At 41.2% G+C, this 22,542-nt stretch overlaps 1 protein-coding gene across 1 annotated transcript in view; it reads left to right on the top strand.

The window, feature by feature from the left end:
• The first annotated feature begins 860 nt into the window (after positions 1 to 860).
• Positions 861 to 22,542, top strand: part of LOC147697275 (uncharacterized) — a 32,838-nt gene continuing 11,156 nt past the window's right edge. The window contains exons 1-6 of the mRNA XM_086936127.1: positions 861 to 1,003; positions 1,086 to 1,854; positions 15,120 to 15,282; positions 16,513 to 16,611; positions 18,144 to 18,265; positions 19,028 to 19,174. Coding sequence (XP_086792253.1) covers positions 861 to 1,003; positions 1,086 to 1,854; positions 15,120 to 15,282; positions 16,513 to 16,611; positions 18,144 to 18,265; positions 19,028 to 19,174 — 1,443 coding nt within the window. The remainder of the gene's footprint in view (positions 1,004 to 1,085; positions 1,855 to 15,119; positions 15,283 to 16,512; positions 16,612 to 18,143; positions 18,266 to 19,027; positions 19,175 to 22,542) is intronic.

Below are 22,542 nucleotides of genomic sequence, written 5' to 3' on the forward strand. Positions count from 1 at the left end.
GAAAAAGTCTAATCAGTTACCCAAAGGAAATAGAAGGGATTTTGTTGGATTGGGGATATCATGGGAGCTACAAGTAATATAGCAGCTCTTATAACGAGAACACTGTCTTAGTTTTACAGTGGGTGGGAATGTAGAAATCAACAGAACTATATATCAGAATATTACATAAAGAATATCATTTGACAGAGGCAAGATGGTGGCTGCCAGCTCAGTCGTGTGAGCTGGTAGCTCCTGTCCTCCTACACCCGTGAGGAAGATGTGCTGTGGATAGTGAGAGGACGAGAGGGTGAAAGTGGGTCTGAGCACTTACTGAGGTGTGCAAAGCTCAGTCCTGGTACTATTGGCATGTTCAGGTTTGCTGCGACAGCTATTTTTCATTATCTCAGAAAAATCCGATTTGGATACATTGTAGGCGCAAGGGGCCGGGCGTAGACGCTGAGCCGAGAAGCAGCAACTGTTGCAGGAAAAACTTCTGGAGAGTCGAGAACAGGCTATCGCAGAACACCGATAATGCCGCCTACAGGAGCTAGAGGGAAAGCCCGGGCCCTGGCTGATGGTGCTACCGCTGCTGCTACAGTGGCAGCTGTTGGAACTGTCTCCGGAACGGTAGGAAAAACCGCGGAGCCGCTGAGCCATAAAAAAGCCTCTACTCTCAATGGTAAAACAAATAAGTGCGAGAGCTGCGCCCGTGGTAACTCTACGGGCATGGTCAGTCCTGCAAAATGCACTATCCCGAAAATGTTCTCACAAGGCAAAGGTGGAAAGAGTGGAAAAACGGGGATCCAGGGTATTCCCAATCCCCAAACAGACAAGCTCCTAGGAACATTGGGTGTTGAAGCTGTGGTTGGCCCCCGGTCATCATGAAGGAGAGTTCAGGTGCTCAGCAGATTTCTCTGTATGACGCCGTTGCCGTGGACAATTTAATATCTGGCAGCAATATGAATCTGGCTAAAGGCGCTGGTAAAAAGGATGGGTGCAATCGTGCAGGAGTGACAGCAGTTGGGTGAACCCCTGGAACTGGGTTGCCAAGATACTGAACCAGTTGTACCACAGAAGCTTTATAATGATAATAACATTGTGGTTAGAAGCAAAAATGGCTCGGTTGGCTTGGCAGGGGCTCTTAATGGGACAGAGTCATTCAGTCTAGATTCACTAACGAATGAGGCGGAGTTGGTGGATCTTGTGGATAAGTTCTTGTCATTATCAGATCATTCGGATATATCCAGTGAGGAGATGATGAGAAATGGGAAAACGCCTATGGCTCAACATTGGGATGAACTGAGTGAGCATAGTACTACACCCCCTGAGGATACGAGAAGGGATTCATCAGAGGGAAGCCCCCAGACAATGCGGAAGAAAAGGGCTTTGACAGAGGAGTCTTGCTATTTTGCCAATTCCTCTTTACCGGTGCAAAAGTCAATGGTTAGAACCCCGGATAAATCTGACCCCTCTGTGGTGCGTAGAACACTAGAGCCATCAGAAGAGGTATCCTTGAGTCTTATATATCAAACAGTAATGACTAACAGGGAGGAAACGCGATTAGAAAGCCAAAGGACACAGAATGCCTGTCGTAAATTACAAAATTCAGTACGGCGCATCGCCAAGACTTGCTCAGAGTTTACTGCAAGAATTACAGAGGCAGAAGCCTGTATTTCGTATTTGGAGGATAAACTGGCTTCACAAAAGACGATGAATAAGACTTTACGTGCAGTGAAGGATGATATGCTATGGAAACTTATTAATTTGGAGAACAGAGCTCGGCGGAACAATCTGCGAGTCTTTCAAATTCCTGAGGGGGTTGAAGGACAGGACCCTCGTAAATTTATTATTGAATTGTTTTCTGAGGCGTTTCCAGTATGAACTCAATGGGACTGGCAGACAGAGGATTCAGAGGGCTCATCGTGTTCCCTTTTCTGTCCGGGCCCGGCCAGGTCAGTCGGCGGAAGTGGCTGAACCAAAGGCCATACTGATTTATTTTAGCAACTTTTTGGCACGAGAAGCAGTTTCCGATCTGGCCCGCCCCGATAGGAAAAGAGTTGGCAAGGGGGTTGAATTGTTTGTTAGGCCAGATTAGGGCCATCAGACGGTAGAGAAACGCTGGCAATTTCCTCAGCTTATTCTCCCATTTCAAACTAAGGGGGACCAAGCTTTCTTACTACAACCAGCCAAACTTAAAATCATCCATAAAGGGAATACTAGGTTTTTCACCTCTGAAATTTTGGTGAAAGAGTTTCTGCAAACCCTCAAAGAAGGATAAGGAGGGATTAGGCTTATAGAATTCTTATCAAATTTGCAGCTTCCTTTTGTGCTCTTATGCTTAATTATTTGCATAACTCGTGTTTATGAAGTTGTATACCCCCCAGCTGTTGCAACAGGTTATGTCATAGGGGAAGAGAATGAGTATGCGTACTGTCTGTGGCCTATTGATCTGTAGGTTAATGTTTTTTTTGTTAGGTTCAATTATTGGAGGACTTCACGGGTGTGGGAGACACATTTGGGTGTAGGGAGCATGTCACCGCTAGGACTAACAGTCCTAAAGCCTCGAGGTCGTGGGGCTGTGGGGTGTGCTGTTGGGGTGGTGTTGGGGGGAGGGTGGTGGAGAGGGTAAGGAGGAGGGTAGGGGGTAAAAGTAAAAGAAAAAGGAAGATTCATAGCAGCAAAGAAAAGTATAGAGGGTTAAAAAGATTTGTTTTATAGGCCTGTAGGTATGGCAACCTTGAATGTATTGCAAATTTAGGCCTTCGAATATGCACACTGAATGTGTGCGGGTTAAATAATTATAATAAAAGGCAGATGGTCTCCAGAGAGCTTCGGGTGAATCAGCCCGATGTGGTGTATTTGCAAGAGACGCATATTCCATGGGCAAGACGTAAGGTTTTAGCAGAATTAGGCTACACAGTATTAGTAACCTCAAGGCAGTCAAACATGAAAAGAGGGGTGGCGATTTTAGCAAGACCTTTTATTCAAGCTACTGGGCATATTTTGGCAGATATGTTTGGACGTTGGGCCATTGTGGAATGAACGATAGGGGGCGTTATATTTACCCTCTGTACAATATACGGCTTGATGAAGCCCCAATATTGGAATATTTGAATGGGGAGCTTGCTACATGACCCATTCTGCTATTCATGTGTGGGGATCTTAATATAAATTTGACCTCTGAAGCTTTTCAAAATTGGGGGCGAAACTATAAAGGTGGGAAACCCCGGGTCATCAAGGCTCTATTTCAATTACTAACTGATCATGGGCTATTGGATGTGTGGAACAGCTTGCATAGGCAAGACCCAGGATGTACATTTTATTCACAGCCCCACAACAGCCTTGTACGTCTTGATTATTGTTTTGTACCTACATCAGTGTTCACTGGGCTGAAAATCTGTGTATACCCAAGGGTGACCCTGGACCATGCACTTGTGGTAGTTGAAATCCTGGCACTTGCTCGGTGTGTAGCCCCGAGAACGTTTACATTTGACAGGAAGCATTTGATGGATGAAAAATTTATTGAACACATGAAGGTGTGGATAAAGGAATTTTGGCAAATTAATAGACACTCCGCGTCCTGAGGGACTGTGTGGGATACATCCAAAGCCCGATTTAGAGGGGAAACACAGAGCCTTGGGTATTTAAAATGTAAATTAGTGAAACAGGCATTGCAGGTTTTTTATGATGAGCTTAAGATTGTCGAAGAGGAATTAGTTAATGGGTTAGCTGCAGGATATAACACCACACCACTTCAGAATAATCTAGCGAGATGTAAGGCCAAAATTAATCTAGAATGGAGCAAGGAGAGCACCATAAAATATCAAACATATAGAAAAGAGTGTCATGAGTATGGCGAGGCCACGGGCCGATGTTTAGCCTAGAAATTTCAAATATAAGAGGACGAACAAAGAATGGCTCGGGTTATTGTGTCTGATCCCTAGGAAATTCTTATAGTGTTTTATGATTTGTATACAGAATTATATACAGAGAACAATACTGGGGGCCTTTCTCTGACAGATATGGGACTTCCAGCCACTTTATGGGGCCAATTGGCTCAACGGACGTTGAACCTATTAGGATGGGGGAATTAGAGCAGGCCATAAATTCTCTTGCAGTAGGGAAAGCTGCGGGACCAGACAGACCCCCTTGGAAGTATTGAAATTCTTTTTTCAGGAGATAAAAAATGATATGCTTAAAGTTTATCAAACTTCACAAAAAGGGGAGATTCCACTAACCTGGTCCGAGGCCAATATTTGTGTGTTGAAGAAAAAGTGGAAACCATCTGAATTACGGGGTCTTATCGTCCAATCTCTCTTCTTAATGCCGACAGTAAAATCTATGCAAAAATCTTGGCCACACGGTTGGCAAAAATTATACCATCAATAGTATTGTTAAAACAACACAGCTTAATACCTGGGAGAGGGACTGTAGACCATGTGCGTAGAGTAATTACTCTCCAAGATATCGCACAGGTAGAATCTCGAGAACTTGGCCTGATTTTACTCAATGCCGAAAAGGTGCTCGACCGGGTTTTGAAGCATTTCCTTTGATGGGGACTGCAACACATGGGTTTCGGGCAGGGCTATAAGCGCCCTTTATCATCTCCCCTCAATGAAAATTTGCTCAATGGGATATCACTCAGAGACCATCGCGATTTCTAGAGGCACACGACAAGGCTGTCCTTGTTCACCACTTTTATCTGCGCTGTTATTAACCCTTTTATTCTTATGCTAGAACAAAATAGAAAGATTTTGCCTTGTATAGTACAACAAGAATAGTATTCTGTTATGGCTTATGCCAATAATATAGCGATTGTTACTTGTAATCCCTGTCTCGCTGTACCTGAAATAGAATCCCTGGCACAGATTTTGGGGCAGTTTCTGGGTATAAACTTAATACTGATGAAACCCAAATTTTATGTACAAATCAAGCAATTGATGTAGATGCTAGGTGTGTTAAGGAAGCTATCTATCTGGGTATTAAGATCCGTACCTCTTTTATAGAGATCGTTGAGGTTAATTGGGGCGATATTACTTGGGGAGTAAAACACTCACTTGAAAGGTAGAAGAATCTCCATCTGTCATTAGTGGCAGAGCTAACGTTCTGAAAATGAATGTCTTACCGCAAATTATGTATTTTTTTAGGGCTTTGCCCCTGGAGGTATCCTATAAACAAATTCAATATTTACATATTTACAATCACTCTGTACTAAGTTTATGTGGGCCCCTTGGAAAACTTGTAGGGCTGCTCGATATGTGACTCCTTCTTGAGAAAGAGGAGGATGGTCTATCCCTGACTTTGCTTTGTATTATTATTCCTGTATTTTAGTTAATGCACGTATTTTACGTCCTGGAGAAGAGATTAGTAATGTGGCCAAAGCCCCCTCAATTTATCAGATGATTCTAGGGTCAGCGGTCAAGCATTGCCTATTTAAAAGAGTGGACAGCAGTTATTTTAAAAGAACGCACTTCAAGGTATTAAATGCTGTGTTTAAAGTCTGGAAGACTGTACGGGAAAGCTTTGAGATACCAGTACTTTCCATGTATACCCCCACTAATGCCACAGGAGTGCTGCCCCCGATCTTCTAGGACCAGGTGGCCTTAGGCTTGAGAAGGAAGGGGATTACCTGACTTGGCAACTTATATCATGATGATGGGAGATTACACTTATTTGCGGAGTTGGCGGATAAATTCCATCTACCCACAACTCCATTTTTTAAATACTTACAAGTAAGGAACTTTCTGGGAAAACACCCTATTTGCATTATGAACTTTAAAATTGTAGAATCTATTAGACAGCAGTGAAACATCGAGCTAATTTATAAAACACTGTTAGAGGGCAGAACGGATGATCTAGAACAATATAATATGAGATGGAGAACTTGGTTGGGGAACCCCGAAATCTCATTGGAAAAATCTATTGATTTGACAGGGAGGATCTTTCCTGCAGCCAGCCTTAAAAGTCAACATTATAAAATGTTATTCAATTTGTATCATACTCCTCTTAAAATGATGAAGTGGGGGGGGGGGGTCAGCATGGTGGGAAGTGTTGCCGCTGTGGAAAGGATAGCGCAGAAATTGTGCACGTGTTTTTTGCATTTGCGGTATTGGACTCTCTGATAGAATCTATAGAGAGGTTTTTGTCAGAAATAACTGGTGACTGTGTTAAAATTTCTCAGTCTATGATGTTGCTTGGTATTGGGGAAGATTGCTGCCAGGGGCAGCTACTATATGAACACCGTTATCCTATTTTTATGCCACAGTGGTTGCTCAGTTGGCAATTGCCTCACTTTGGCTACAGCAAGAGGCTCCGCCCTTTGAGATGTGGCGGGCCAAGTTTCTCAATGAGTACCACATGGAATAGAGTTTATATCCTGTTAAAGGATATAGAAAAAGGAGATTTGGGTTAATGATTTGGGGCGTGGTGAGGGAGTATATGACGGGGTAATTAAGTCTATTATGTATCATATAGTTAGTACCTCATGTTAACTTGATGTCAAGGGCATTGGTTAGGATTGGGGCTTAAAATGGGCAATGATGGAAGTCTTGATGTATGTGTTCAGTTATGTATTATTTATTTTGCTGCTATGGAATTCTAATAAGATTAAAAAATAGTTGATCATTTGACATAAATATCATGTCCTAAATGTGGCAATACTGTTTATGAACAATGTTTAGTACAGAGTATTATGTCAGTCAATATTCTGACCATGCTATTCAGGTACAACACCTTCAATAGAATTTGACAAAGGATGACAGATTTAATAAAATAGGGGCTGTTAGCAGGAAAATCAGTAGCGCTCAGACAGGCTGATGTACCGTATGAAAATCCAGTATGTATGGCCACATGTTGACCTTGCACTTGGGGCCGTTCATTGAAGGCAGAGCAGAAAAACTCTATGTACAGTACTGCATTGACACCAGCTGCAACTGTGTCATTACATTATGTCAGATGGACCTATATGATAGATTAGGTGCTAGTTCATCTGTGTCTGCAGCAAGAAGTTATATTTGATTTCACAGAGTTTGAAATTCAGCCATAGTATTTCTATTTCAATTAAACTGCAAACACTTAACGTAACACTGGATCCATACACATTATTTTTACAATGGCCTTATTAACTAAGTAAGTTTAAGTAAGTCAGTTTTATTTGTAAAGTGCATAGTTAATTAAAACTATTGCACAGATAAAAAAGTAATTAACTATAAAATATGGCATGTTCCAAACAGTTTTGTTATGTACACACCGGTTTCTCATGTATTTCCATTAAGACTTATTTAGGAAGGAGTAAAATGCAATGTGCTGATCTTTTTAACTACCATCTCTGATACTATTGTGGGTGCAATATTCAATTATTCACTTTTAAAAGTTTTGGAGCCCGATGTAGGTGCCCTAATACCGGTCAGAAATGGCCGAATTCGGCCGTTTCCGACCGGTATTACGGTGTCCAGATGTAGGGCATGCATTTACAGAATCGGTATTTTACCGGTTCTGTATTTACCGATTCAGTAAAATTACCGAATCGGTAAATACAGACTTGCTAAAATACCGATTCTGTAAATGCAGATGTAGCTGGCACATGTCAGAGAGCCACAGGGCTTTAAGAATCGGTATTTTACCACCCAATCCTATTGGGTGGTCAAATACCGAATACAGGTGTGCATGCACATGTGTGCATGCACACCAGTGCCATGTGATACACAGACATGCCCTAAGGGCATGTCTGTGTGTCGCATGGCACACGTGCCTGAATTCAGGGTGCTAGAGGGTGTCAAAGTGACACCGCCTGAACCCTTGCAAAAATCGGTATTTACTGAATCGGTAAATACCGATTCGGTAATGACCATTGATTCCTATGGGCTGCAATGCCCATAGGAATCAGTGGGCTTTACCTATTCGGTATTTACAGAATCGGTAAATACCGAATCTCAACGATTCGGTATTTACCGAATCTGAAATACCTACATTTTCCCCCTTCTAATTTACCACTTCTTAAATACCGAATCGGTTTTATTCGGTATTTTAGAAGTGGTAATTTAGAATTACCTACATCGGGCCCTTAGTAAAGAGTTTCTCTGCTGTTAGCACTCAAAAGACAACAGTTCATTTTTTGTTATCTAGTGTTTGAATGTTATGCTTTTTATCATTCTAGGTCCTTTAGTTTGGTGTAGTAGTACTTTAGAGTTGATAGTGATGAATTATTATATTGATATTAGGGTGTGTCCTGAGGAAGAAAGAAATAGTGTGCCTTAAATGGTCTGCCTGTAGAAAATGAGTGTACTGAACATCATTATGCAATGCATATTAGGGTAACCATGACACTCTCATACTTTTGTAGGGATATCTGGCACCACCAGCTAAACTAAAACCTGCATCTACACTGCACTTCCAGACCACTCCTTCACTACCTACATCGTACATGAAACCTACATCCCAATGTTTGCTGTTCTACACTCCTGCATCACAAAATACATCAGTTACAACTAGCTAGCATATACTTCTTTCCCCATCACATGCAGCCTAGAGTTCAATAAGCACTCTTTAAATCAGGAGTCTCAAACCTTTCCTGAGCTACTGTCTAATATAGGAATTTTATCAATGCACACAGAGACCAAATAACTTAAACACTGCCCCTAGAGTACCCTTAAGTTCTTTATTCCAGATACAGGGAGCATAAAGTATTAATAGAACAGGAGCTGTAACGCAAAGGTTTACAATTGGGGTCCCTGAGGATCAGTGTTGTCCCTTTGCTCCAGAAAGAAAGAAAGAAAGAAAGAAAGAAAGAAAGAAAGAAAGAAAGAAAGAAAGAAAGAAAGAAAGAAAGAAAGAAAGAAAGAAAGAAAGAAAGAGAAATATAGGAAAAGAAATAACAAAATAAAGGAAAAAACACGAGGACAAAATACCCAGAGAAAAGAGTCAAATGCAGGAAATGAAGGAAGAAAGCAATTAAGAAGACTTGAAAGACGAAGAAACAAACTAGGAAAGGAATGAATACAGGAAGAAAGAAGGCATGGTAAAAAAGAAGTAGACGAAACAATCAGAGAAAGAAAGACATTGAAAAAGATGGAGATAAGAGAAAAGTAAACAAGGAGAGAAGGAGGAAAATTAAGTAAGAGTAGAAGAAAGAATAATAAACGAAGAAAAGAGAAAAACAGAAATTGGAGAAAAAAGAAAAAATGAAAGAATTACTGGGAGACGCAAGATTGAAAAAGAGAAGAAAGAAATAGTAAGAAAGAAACAAAGAACTGGAAAATGGAGGAAAAAATTAAAATAGAGGTTGAAATGAGAAAAAAAGACAGAAAAATATCAAGAAGAATATTAAGCCAATAAGAAAAAAAGAAAGAGAACTGAAAAAGAATGCACAACAAAGGAGGGAAAGAAAGAGATAGTGTAAACAAACAGGGGGAAAGCTGGAAAGAGGGAAAAATAAAGAAAGAGGACAGCAAGAAAGAGAGAATAAAATACATTGAAAAATGAAAGAGAGACATAAAAGCAAGGAAAACAGAAAGACATGTAAAAATAGGCTAGAAAGAAGTAGAAAAAGAAGAAATTATTTTCAGAAAAGGGTAGTCTGCATCCTCAAGCACTGTCAGCGTTTGAGTAAATCATTGGTACGGGAGCTGTGTTTTAAATAGCCGTGTTATCAGGTGGGCACCTGTATATTCTCAAGCTTGTTGACAGGCAATTATCATATGTGAGCTACTCAATGGCAATCTGCGAGCTACTAGTAACATGTGTTTGATTAGTTGGAGACCATTGCTTTTAATCCACCAATAGGAAACACGCCACTGCCTACTCTTTAAGTCTCTCTTACTTCTGTACCTACATTCCTCCTCCTTCGGTGCCCTACATTAACACCTGCACCAGACATCCTATAATTTTTTTTTTAAAACATATTTTAGTAGGTTTTCATGCAATGCACAAACAATTTACCGATACATGCAACTTCATTACCTTAGTCTCGCAACACTTGACCAATAATGGTATCCCCATCCAGATTTTGCCTCACCCCGCCAAGTCTGTGTTAGTCCATCCATTTGTTCCACATATAGAGTGAGGCCTTTCTAATAGCAAGAGTTATATCCCAGTGAACCCGAGACACAGTTCTACAGGGCTAAATTGTGTTGCTCTTAGCCTATTCAGGCACTGTCAGCTTCTATGTTTCAGTACGGATAATAACAAACAAAATCCCCCCCTTCAACTCAAACTCCCCACCCTCTAGCACCCCCCGAACCCTACCACCCCCCCTCCTCTCAGACATGTCGCTTTCCCTAGCCGCGCATGTAATGCTCATAATGTGTTCTGCATACTCCACCCTAGTCCTATGTCAGTAGCCCACATCTCCGCCGGAGGGACACTTCCACTTCCACGCTCGCTCCTCCCATTCTCTCAACTCACTACCTGTTGTTGCAGTCTCATATAATAAAGAGGGCACCCATAGCCGGCGAGGTCAGTCATCATCCTCAGTCGGATTCTTGAGCAAATCCACCATCCCCACCCAGGCTCTCGCCGAGTCCCACAATTTGTTGTTGTCAGTCCTCCGAGCTTATTGGAGGCGGAGCGTCCCCTCGCAATCCGCCCACTTAGTAAAGTCACGTAGCCAGCGCGCAATGCTAGGGACCGTGGCCACCTTCCAATGGCTAGTGATTTCACGCTTGGCTAGAACTAATCCCAGGTCTAGGAATTTACTGGTGGTTTTGTTGCGGGAAGTGTGGGGAAACCAGTGCAACAGGCACACCCCTGGAGTATTCTGCAGGTCCCTCTCCATCACCTCCGTCAGTTTGGCCAGTACCTCTCCCCAGAATCCCCAAAGTAGTGGACAATCCCAGAACATGTGTATGAATACCGCACCCTCCAGTCTGTATTGTGGGCAGGTAGCGTGGGAGCCAAAAAACTCAATAATTTTGTGAGGCGTAAGATTCGCCCGATGAAACACATAAAATTGAATAAGTTGGAAGTTCGCGTTTCGGGAACATTTCCAGACCCGTTCCATTAACACTTCCCAAGGTTGCTCCTCTATAGGCGTTCCAAGGTCAGTTTCCCACTTAATACGCAGTCCATCCAGAGGTGTCCTCAAGCCCTGCGTCAACCTCAGATACAAGCACGTCACTGCCTTGATCCTACCTACAGAGGTGACCACATACTGGCAGGGAAGGAAGACCCGTGGTTCCTCGAACCCTTTTTTCCAGTGCTTGCGCACAGCAGCTGTTACGCCCGCGTGCAAGAGAAAGTCCTGAGCAGAAAGTCCGTGCCTCTGCATGAGGTCTTGAAATGGTAAAAGTGCGCCATCTTCATACAGATCTCCAATGGAGGAGATCCCTGATTCCTCCCAGTCATGTAGCCGCTGCCAATCTCCTCCATGGGGGAGCTCCTCACAGAACCACACCAGGATCTCAGGGGCATATGCCGGGCTCCCTTTATTGCGTCGTATAGCCCTATACCAACATTGCCTCAGGACCCATTGATCCCTGGATACCTCACATTCCCGCATCGGGAGCAGTAGCAAAATCAGACTCAAGTGACGTAGCTCTAGGTTCCTTCTTCTCTGGTTTGTCTCCATTCCCAGCTTCCCTGCCAGCCGTAGTGTGAACCATTGGAACTGGGCCGCATTGTAGTAAGCCTCAAAATACGGCACTGCAAAGCCTTCCTCCCGACGCGGGCGCATCATGGTCGGCAGAGCCACTCTTCTTCGTCCTGTTCTCCACAGGAAGCTCGAAACCATGTAGTTGAATTGGGCAAAGCACTTTCCAGGTATTCAAATCGGCAGGGTAACAAAGTAATAAAGTAAACGGGGAGGGTTATCATTTTTAATAATGCCACACGCCCCGCAACCGACAAAGGCAGGGAGGCCCAGAAGTCAAGGTTACTCCTGGTGGAGTGCAGAGCCCTCCCTATGTTACCCTCAAATAAATCAACTGCCTCGTGGTAAATTCTATCCTCCAGATCAGACATCCTATAATTTATACCTACATACTGACCAACAACTCCTGCACCACCACTGTCACTCTCAATACCCGCCAAATCATAAGTCTCACAAACTTTACTCTATACAGCTTATCTCAAACATAAACACAACATCCCACACCGATACCCATAAAAAATGCAACAATAAAACTGTTCTGCTTTATCTCTGATTCTATTGCAAAATAATGGTATACTTGGTTGTGATTTTTGTGACTATTAAATACATTTTTTGCATATTGTGTTCAGAGGTTTTGAATTATGAATACAGCTAACACACCTTATACATTAGAAAAACATGAATCTGGTCAAACGGAAAAAGTCATAAAATCTCAAATGTTATCCACTCTATTTTTTCTGCACATTGACAGTAAAAGAAAGAAAGGTTTATTTCACAACTAACGGCAAAAGAAAGCTGTAAATACATAGATCAATTAAAAAGTAAATGAGCATTCATCAAAGTAAATATTTCTTTGTAACAATATGATGCTCAATATGTATCTAGGAGAGAAACCGGTGGATTTCAACGCAGGTCTATGATTGTTTCACCTCTTTATATATTTTGCAGAGCCATTAATAAGACTAGAACAAACATTAGGCCCCTGATTCAGAGGTTTGCGTACAGGTTATACCGTTGCAAATATGACGGAGTACCCTGCCCTCCAAGCTTTTGTCCACCTGCCTTATTTAGAGGTGGGCAGACAACAACTTTTCAATCAGTGGATTTCTTGATGGCTCAGTCGACCAAAGCCTAGAATGATTTTCTTTTGCCCATCACTGCAAAAAAACTTGCCTGTGAGGGACAGGAAAAAACAATAATGACTTCCACACCTTGGGAGAAAACTCCCAGAGTGTGGAGGTCATGACTCTTTTTTGTTTTTCAGAAACTGTCGCTTCAGGGGTTTCTGAAAAAAAAAAGTTAAAAATAGTTGGTGAACGGCTGTCAAACCGAGGATGGCCATCCACCAAACCTTTTGTACCTTGATGGAAACCGCTGTGACAGTGGTTCCTTTCAAAGTACAGAGATGATCGCTGGGCAAGAGGTCAGCTTGAAACATAACAACTCAAATACCATTGGGGTGGCGGACGCAATGTCCTCTGACACCCTGGAGGACACTGCTTTGTCTGTCAAATACAAAATCAGGCCCCAAATTTGATATTTTCACTCCTAAAGAACTTCTGAAATATCTTAACAAAGGAAGAAATATTGTAACACCGAGATTTGAATTCTTCTTTACATTCCACAGGTAGGTAAGGGCTGAGAACACAAAATAGAGTCAATCTGTATATAACAAACTGATAGATTCAAAGGTAAAGCTCTCTCATAGATCTTGATTTGTATTTTGTAGAATGAATTGCCTATTTTAGTACCTGATTTGCACACAGAAATGTGTGTGCATGTCTTTTCTGGTTTGTGTGTGTAGTTGTTTATGTGTGTGAGAAACTGAGAGAAGAGAGAGTAAGAAAGGGGATGAGAGTTAGGGGCTGCACTCATTTAAAATCACGGACTAGATTGGCAAAAACCACAGGAGGTAGGTGGTGTTTGTTTTACAGCAGATTCTGCCAAGGCATGTGCTGGGCCATTTGTAACAAGCATTGTACTTGCACCCATTTCACCCCCACACTGTGTCAAGATGCATTACACCATTTGCTAGAAGGCTAGGGCCCATACAAATGAGGGAACACTTTTGTCCTGGTGTTTCTGTCAAATTACTAAGCACTGGCAAAGGCAAACTAGATCGCAGAAGATATCTAACTCTAAGGGAAGCGGTGCAAAGGTAGCACACCTACCGAGGCACACTTTGGGAGGTGCTACAGAGAGTCTCAGAAACCCAGTCATCCCCATGAAGATGAAGTTAAGTAATATACCCACCTCCAAATGTGTTCCGATATGCTGGCAGTACAAAACAGAACAGCAGCTTGGAAGTGCCACACATCTATCACTGTTGCACCCTCTCTGGCCTCTGAGACTTCAGGACTTCACTAGCAAGGTCATGTTTTTATCAAGATATACAAGGAGATGAAACAACTGTAGACCTATTTCATAATGCACCACATTGTTATTAGCATGTAGTTCATGTATTATACCATTACAGTACTGTTGATTTATTGACATTGTGCATTATCATGTATTTCCATGTATTTTTATCTAAGACAGTCCATCCTAATTAGAGTATATAAAATACAGTTGTGTTAGTCTTAAAATAGGTAAAATATTTGTAAAAATAATCATTCAGTGTTTTTAAAGCCAGTTTACCTTTTGTTCCGCTCAAAAAGATATTGCAGTCTCTGAGGCCAGTATTGTGTTGAAAAGAGGTTAAATATTTCACAAACTCATACCATTAGTACAGATATTTTATAAGTATAAAACACTAAGGTAATCCAGGTCTAGAGAATAGCCAAATAGAATTAATTATTTCTGATGATATATGCCCCATGCCAATACAGAAAGCGACTAGGTCGAATAGCTCGCACCTCCAAGCCTGTACCAAGCAATACATTTGGTGCACATCCTAAATGGTATCACTTTTGGATACCTCTGCAGTGCAGAAAGATATTCATTTATAAAAATAAAAAAAAATGTCTTTTTGATGTGAAATTAAGAAAAGACAAGAATTTCTGATATTTTGATGGACTTATTTATTCATTCATTGGGGGTGCCGATATATTTATAATTTTATTATGACCCATTTTTATCCTGTAAACCTTCTTGCTGCTAGGGGTCAAGAAATCTCAGGCTACAGACTTATTTTCAATCTGTTTTGGCAACTGCTGGTTCAACTTAGTCTATTTCAAGGAGTGATTACATTGTTGTTATTTGCTCCGCTTCTATCTTATTGTTAATTGAGTCTTAGGGCCTGATTAGGAGTTTGGAGGACAGGTTTACTCCATAACAAACGTGAGGGATTTCCCGACCTCCGTATTACAATTCCATTATATCCTACGGATGGAACATGTAATATGGTGGACGGGATATCCGTCACGTTTGTGACGGCGTATCCCATCCGCCAAACTCATAATCAAGCCGTTATTGATTTGTTGAGGCATCTCCTGTTTCACAATATTCCCTCTATACCTGATCCATGGTACTTAGTACTTGTTTTGGATTTGTTTTTCTCCTCTTGTTAGTCACAAATGTTTCAAATTACCAATATTTCCTATTTCTGCATATTTAGGAGAATGCGCTTGAACTTGAAAGGATGGCTTTAATGTGTCAAATTTCTCTTACCAAGTGGATACCACAGTCAATATCGACTAAGATTGTAAATCTGTTTACGGTGCCTTCTATTCCAGAGGAGATTGTGTTTTGGGCCATTCATCAAATGACAATTCAATACGGTAATTTGAAAAAATGCTATGTTGTTGTCAAACACTGTGCTCTGTGGCAGTCTATCGAATTCTACATTAATTTTAGGTCTGTCTGCAAATAGTTTTATCTGTCTATGGCTCATGTCATCACAACACTCAAATACACAGAGTGGGCTCTGAAGCATGCAGCAACATTTTCTTTCAGTTCCCTTACTCCATTGTTCTTTCAGTTCCCTTACTCCATTGCTTGTTTAAAGTATTTCTACATTTTGTACAAAACCCATAACAGTATGGTGAATTTATGCATTTTACAGTGGTGATTGAGAATGGATCAATCACTAGCATTGCATATACAATGCAAATTGAAAGTGGAAAGAAGCCACAGTGTATATTTAAGTTATTTTCTACATATATTTCAAACTGATTGTGGCATTCAGAATAGAGTCCCAGGCCCATGCCTTTGCCATTTCAGCCCGCATAGTTAAAACAATTAATTTTTTAAGGAAGTGACAATTAATTGGAAGGAAATAAAACAGCACCACTATGTGTTGCAACCCCATGTCATAATGGTAATTCAAATAAGCTCCTGGACGATTACTTTCTGTACAGTGCTAATTAAAGAAACAAGCATCTCCGTGCTTATGCCATCAGAAGGCTTCAAAATATGGAACTCCAGCAAGAGGCCTTAGAAGTGAATGGTTGCATCTTAAATACAGGTCCACTGACAGCCACTTTTGAAAGATGCAAATGTATTGCTGCTATTTTGGTTATTATGTTCAAATGATACATATTGTTTTAGATTTGTTGAAATTTAGTAATTTCACATTGTAGATTCACATTTTAGCACCACATACCAGCACCAGATGTCCCTTACAGGTTTTGTTTCATTATGTCTCTTGAGGAAAAACTGTTAAAAACTGAAACAGCTCTACACCAACCAGCTATTTAACTATTAAGCCTTTTATTTGTACAAGGATTTAGAATTTCTGTAAATGCAGCAAATCTGCTATAATGCCGAACTCCTTCATCACGTCATAAAAAGGTGCGAGTGAATCCTGGGAAAAGACAATGTGAAACGTTCTTTAACGCTTATTGCATTACGTTTTATGTTCTGCTGGGTAAACAATATACAAAGCCACGCATCAAGATTTTTTTTCAATATGTTTCATGACCAACACCACCTTTGCAGCACACCCATCATCTTAAGTTGGTATTAGTCTTTAATTTAATTAATATTGTTTATCCTATTTTCTCTTACAGGACCGGATATGGAACCATATCTAGATCTGATTCTCAGAACGTTCTTTCCTGTAATGAAGACTCCTTCTACAATCAACCAGAAATATTGGTTTAGCCTTGGTGTGCACCTGCGCTGGTGGAGCGGTCGGGTTCGGTTTGATGGTTGGGAGAGTGTAGGGAGAGGACACCTTTATTAAGTTCACTTTTGTAACATTTCCTGAGAGCACCCTTCATGCAAAGAGATGCAATTTCTTATGTCTGATTGGTACAGAGATTAACAGTCCCTATTCATCCCATTGTTTTCAACAACTGATTACTTATCTGCATTAAACTTTCTTTTGTGGCACAAATCAGAACTCAACTGCAACATTGGTCTGCATAATGTGTAACTCCACTACTTTCTAGTACATTTGCCAATTGAACTGGCATGCTGAGCTGCTGGGTCAAGTTTGCCATGTAATGACTGGAACACATCTCTAGTCTGTATAGTGCACCTCCGGGAAACACCCTATTCTTTTCAGTAATAAAAAACTAAGGGCTTGATTTAGAGTTTGGTGGACAAGTTGTATCCTATTGTATGTGTAATAAGAAGGACGGGCTATCCCATCACGTTTGTGACGGGATACCCATCTGCCACAGCCTGAATCAGGCCTTATGTTATGAACTTACCTCCCTAGGAAGTGGAGCATTAAAACCTGTAGAAATTGTACATCATTTCCCAGAGGTAATTGTTCACTTCAATAGCACAGACATCTTGTTGCAACCTGGAGCTCGCACAATTGCAAACTAGTCACCGTTTTAAGTAAAGATTTAGACTGGTGCAAATCATGGAGTAAATATATTTTTACCATTTTTGCCTCTTGAAAAATAGAGAATGCAGGAAGCAAGATTTGCTCCCAACTAAACATTTTCAATATTAGGACAGAAAAAGGGGCAATGTGATTTCACACGTTTTGCTATGCTTAAAATAGGAAATTGAATGGATCAGTGTTTATTTAGATGTGGGATTAAAACTAGTGTAGTGTCTTCCTGCCTGATTAGCAGAATAGTGCAAAATCATTACACTACTTTTTTACTCTGGTGATATCTGAACCAGCACTTCTTTGTTAACCACATAAAATGATTCACACAATTACTGATAAGGAATGCTCAGATGCATCATCTTTTATATTTTTACATACTTTTTTTTATTTTGCCAAGAGGGAAAATATCGTCATACAGTAATAACTTGTGCAAAATCTGATTTCTCCACTCTTATTTCATAAACAACAACACTGTACAAACTAAATTGGTTTGTTGCTAATTGTATGTAAAAAGTACTCTGGTGACACATATTCTGCCTTTCCTTCATTTTAGTTCAATACAATGAGTTGCAGTAATGTGGAATTATTACCATATATTGTCTAGAATGCTTCAAAAGTGCAACAGGATGCATGATCGAAATGGATACCATTACAGTATCTATGACAGTCAGAGAATACTTATGTGAATTGAGTCTAATACCTGCTAAAAATCATTTCCTATCAGCAGACGCATTGCACTGTTTTTGCTCAGTATGTCCTATGCACTACCAGACAAGGTGGTACATGTGTAGATTAATGCAACACTTAAGCCTTTGAACTTAACTGTAATTTTTTTTTATTTTTGTGCAGTCATTGAGATGTTATCAGGCCAGTTTGTTTCCAGTGTAGACACTCCTCTAGTCACACTTTTCTTTGAAGCCTACTCAACCTGTAAGGTATTTCTTCTTGAAACCATCCCCAGTCTCCAGGAGGTGAGTTGGTAAAGTGGGGAAAGAACAAAGTGCAGTGGATGAAGGTTTAGAGCTGTTACATTTTGTGAGATAACTGATGCATACATATTGACTGCCCCTTCATCTGCCTTTGCATATCTACCTCATCTCATTAAATACAAAAAAAATGAAATTCATTCTCTTGACCCAGACTTGTGATCTCTATTTATGTAGCTGAATAAAATGTGTAAAAACCTTTATTGTATCCACCTAAGTATCAAATTCCTATCTGGTCAGATATATAAAACAAAATCAAAGCTAAACCATGCTATAATACTTAAGTATTAGGGAACAGTAAGTGTAATAAGTATTTTTGAAAAAGAAAGTGACAGAATTAGATTCTAGGGCAATTTAATAAAATCGCAGCTGCAGTAGTGTATTTTCTATGTCTACCACAACCTGTCCATGAATAGGAGGCAAGGAAAATATATTTTTTTAAAAGAGCTGGGGAGAGGGAGAAAATAGAGAGAGTGGGTGGGGAACCCTCATCCAAATAAGACAAGAGTGAAACAAATTCATGGATAACATTTCTATTTTAGAGAATCAGTTTTGTCTATTGAAATATTCTGCCAGTGAAACAAACCACTTCCTTTGCATGACAGAATCACTTCCTAGTGAACAGATGTCAAGTGCAGCTGCCTCTCCAGGGAACCCTCTACTTCCCTTCCACATGTGGCTCATCTTTTCTTAGTAGTTAATGTCTAGTGTGTGGAACTGAAAACCTGGTGTAATTTATCTTAACAGGTCTGGGGGCCGGTCATCACCACTCTGGGACATTTGGCCTCCGTTCTGCCAGAGGAGCAACTAGATAAGGAGCTTCCTTGGTTTGTCAATGAAGTTGAAAGGCTCCAGACCCAGCTGCCTGCTGATATGGCATTTCGCTTGCTCACGGTGAGTGTGACCTTTATTTGCTGTCCATGCTTGCCACTTCAACCAATCCCAAATGATCCACTCATAATGAACACTGTATACCATAATGAGAGATTAGCTGCAATGAAACACTACATTATTGAGAAATGAGGGTTGAATACAGAACTACAGGATTCCATTGGTGAGTTAGTTACACCACAGGTGGAGTTGTGAGATGGTTCAGGCCTCCATCATGTGTACATTGGGCCAACATATTGGCATTCCGCTCCCGACAGTACCAATGTTGTGGGTATCAGAAATTTTGGGATGTAGGAAAAATTTATGATTCCAATTTTGCCCCTTAGGTACCCCTCAAAAATGGTTCTCTCCCGCCCTAAAGGTACAAAAACTAAACCTCAGACAAGCTGAGCGAAAATGGCGAAGGAAATATGAGCCCGAACTGAAAACCAGCTACTTGTCCCTTTTTAAGGATTAAAAAGCTGCTGAGTTAAAATGTAAAACCGAGTTCATCACAAGTAAAATCTTGAACTCGGCTAACAAAACCAGAGAGATCTTCTCGATAGTCGACGAACTGACAGGGATGGAGAGAGTCTCAGCACAACCAGTGCACTCTCAAGAATTGTGCGACAGGTTAAATAATTACTACTTCGAAAAAATTGACACAATTAAATCAAGCATCCCCTTAAAAAGTACTCCCAGTCCCTTTGCCTTGCCTGACAAAATCTTTCCCCCTCTACTGGATCATTTCCCCTCCATCAACTCAGATTCCTTTTTCAACCTGATGAACAGGAACAAATCTGGCTCCCCACTGGACAGTGGTCCTCCCCACATACTGCGCGAAGCTTTCGGCGCATGTCCTGACCCACCCATATCTCTTCTCAACACTTCTATCTGCAGTGGAATGGTCCCCGACTCGTTCAAAAGCGCAGAGATCCTCCCCATCCTCAAGAAACCTGGGGCGGACCCCCAAGTGCTGGGTAATTATCGCCCAATATCCCTCCTACCTTACTTAAGTAAGATTTTGGAGACACATGTGTTGGAATGCCTGAGCTCCTTTATTGAGGAGTCTCATTATCTAGACCCTCATCAAGCCGGCTTTAGGCCTGCCCACTCGACCGAGGCGGTTCTTGTAAGGGTCATGGACGAGCTACGCACGGGTGTGGACCACAACTCCCCCAGGCCTTGATCCTCCTCGACCTTTCCGCCGCATTCGACACGGTCGATCACAACATCTTGATCGACCGTGTCCGCAGCGCTGGCGTTGGAGGCCAGGCCCTGAGGTGGATACGCTCCTTCCTGAAGGACAGACATCAATCTGTCAGATTGGGCAATTTTTGCTCAAAAAAAGGTCGGCTCTCTTGCGGAGTCCCAAAGGGCTCCTCATTATCCCCCCTTTTATTCAACCTATACATGCAACCTTTAATATCGACCCTGAAGGAAATGGGAGCCCTGGTTTACAACTATGCAGATGACCTGCAACTCATGTTTAAAATCTAACCTACGAGACTTTCTGAAATCAACCTACAGTCCACCATGACCTACATTAGTACTTGGATGAACACCAACCAATTCAAACTTAACCCTGACAAGACAGAGTTGGTCTTGACACTCACGCCTTCTAACTCCTGGAATACCAGCTTTTGGCCTCCCGCTTTGGGCTCTCCGCCCACCCCAGTTTCTTCGGCAAAAAGCATGGGCATCAAAATTAGCAGTGATCTTTCGATGAACCTTCAGATCAGTTCTGTGGTGTCAGCTTGCTTTCTCATTTTACGGAAAATAAAAAAAAAAAAAGATTTTTATCAATAGAAGCCCTTACTCTGGTCGTTCTTGCGCTCATCATCTCACGGCTGGATTATGCCAACGCACTGTACGCAGGTATTCCTGCCTACCAGATGCATAGTTTGCAACTGATACAGAACCAGGCGGCCAGACTGATCTTCCAACTCCCGGCTCGCCATCACACAAAACCATTGCTCAAAAAACTGCACTGGCTTCCCGTGGAACAACGAAGCATCTTCAAGCTCAGTTGCATTACGCATAAAGCCCTATCAGACATAGGCCCTAGGTTCATCTCCAATCGGATCAAAAAATACATCCCCTCCGATACCCTCCGTTCCTCCGGTCAACATTTATTGACCGTCCCTAGATATAAGCGCCAAAAATATGGCGGCACTGGTTTTTCCACGCTTTCCCCCCAAATCTGGAACTCCCTCCCTCTTTCAATACGTTCCACTGATTCACATTTCCACTTTAGGAAGCTGCTTAAAACGTGGCTATTCCGGCAAGCCTACTCCTCCTAAGCCACCAACCCATAGAGCTCTATCCCAGAAGAGCCAAGAAACTGACCAGGTGAACGTTGCGCTATATAAATATTTTAACATTAACATTAACATTAACATAGAACCACCACACCATTTCGGACTGTAATTCCCCACTATTTGACACATTCACGCCAGGTAATTTTTTCAGTTTTGAGCTGGTGTATTGTTTTGGGAGATGAAGGGATTACAGGGAATATAGTTTTCCAACATTAATTCCAAATACTGAACCAGCTCGAATGTAATTAGTACACAATCCATGAAGGCAGCCAGAGAAGGAAAATGCACATTTGTATTTGTTACATATGAAATCGAGAATAATAAAGGAGAAATGTGTACCAAAGCAATTGTGCTAGAATTTAAATAAACATCAAAAGTGCTGAAATTTGCTTCACCTGTTGTTGTGGTACTGGGTAAGTAAAAGTTGGTTATGGAAATGAAATTGAGCATAATGACGCTCCATCTTGATGCGTTAAAAATAACAAAACAGCAGATCTTCACTAGAGCCCTGACATAGGTCCCAAGTGGTAATTGGGCTTACTTAGCCCTAGTGACCTCTTATAACAAACAATGTGCCATTGCATCTTCTCTAGTCTGAGAGGCTGCTTACACCCTGTGAAATACAAGTAAATTTACAAATGACCTTCACTAAGGAGCCCCATGACTTTGCATTGTACTCCTGGTGACCGAACATACAGGTAAAACAGTGAAATCTTAAGAGGAGCACTGGAAATGTATCATGTTGGTAATCAATAATGTGTTGGAATTATAGAATACTACTTTTAGTTGCTATAAAAACAAATATTAGCAAAGGAAAGAGTCCATAGCTAGAGACGTGCAAACTGTATTAGCTGAAAAGCAAGAGTGACGTAGACCTTGGTGGACGCACTATTAGAATCATTACGTCTCCAATCTGCCAATTTTCATTTCCACAGAACTATTGGTTTTGAGGCTTGAGAATTGTAGATTAATGTTGAGGCTCTAAGTGGAACAGTTTCTGGTAGGTCTGAGCACTTACAGTTAAAAGGACAGGATGTTCAAATTTCCTTACAAGTCCTTCTTTTGACAGTC

This window comes from Lissotriton vulgaris, chromosome 8, assembly GCF_964263255.1.
Source record: "Lissotriton vulgaris chromosome 8, aLisVul1.2, whole genome shotgun sequence".
NCBI classification, from domain to species: domain Eukaryota; kingdom Metazoa; phylum Chordata; class Amphibia; order Caudata; family Salamandridae; genus Lissotriton; species Lissotriton vulgaris.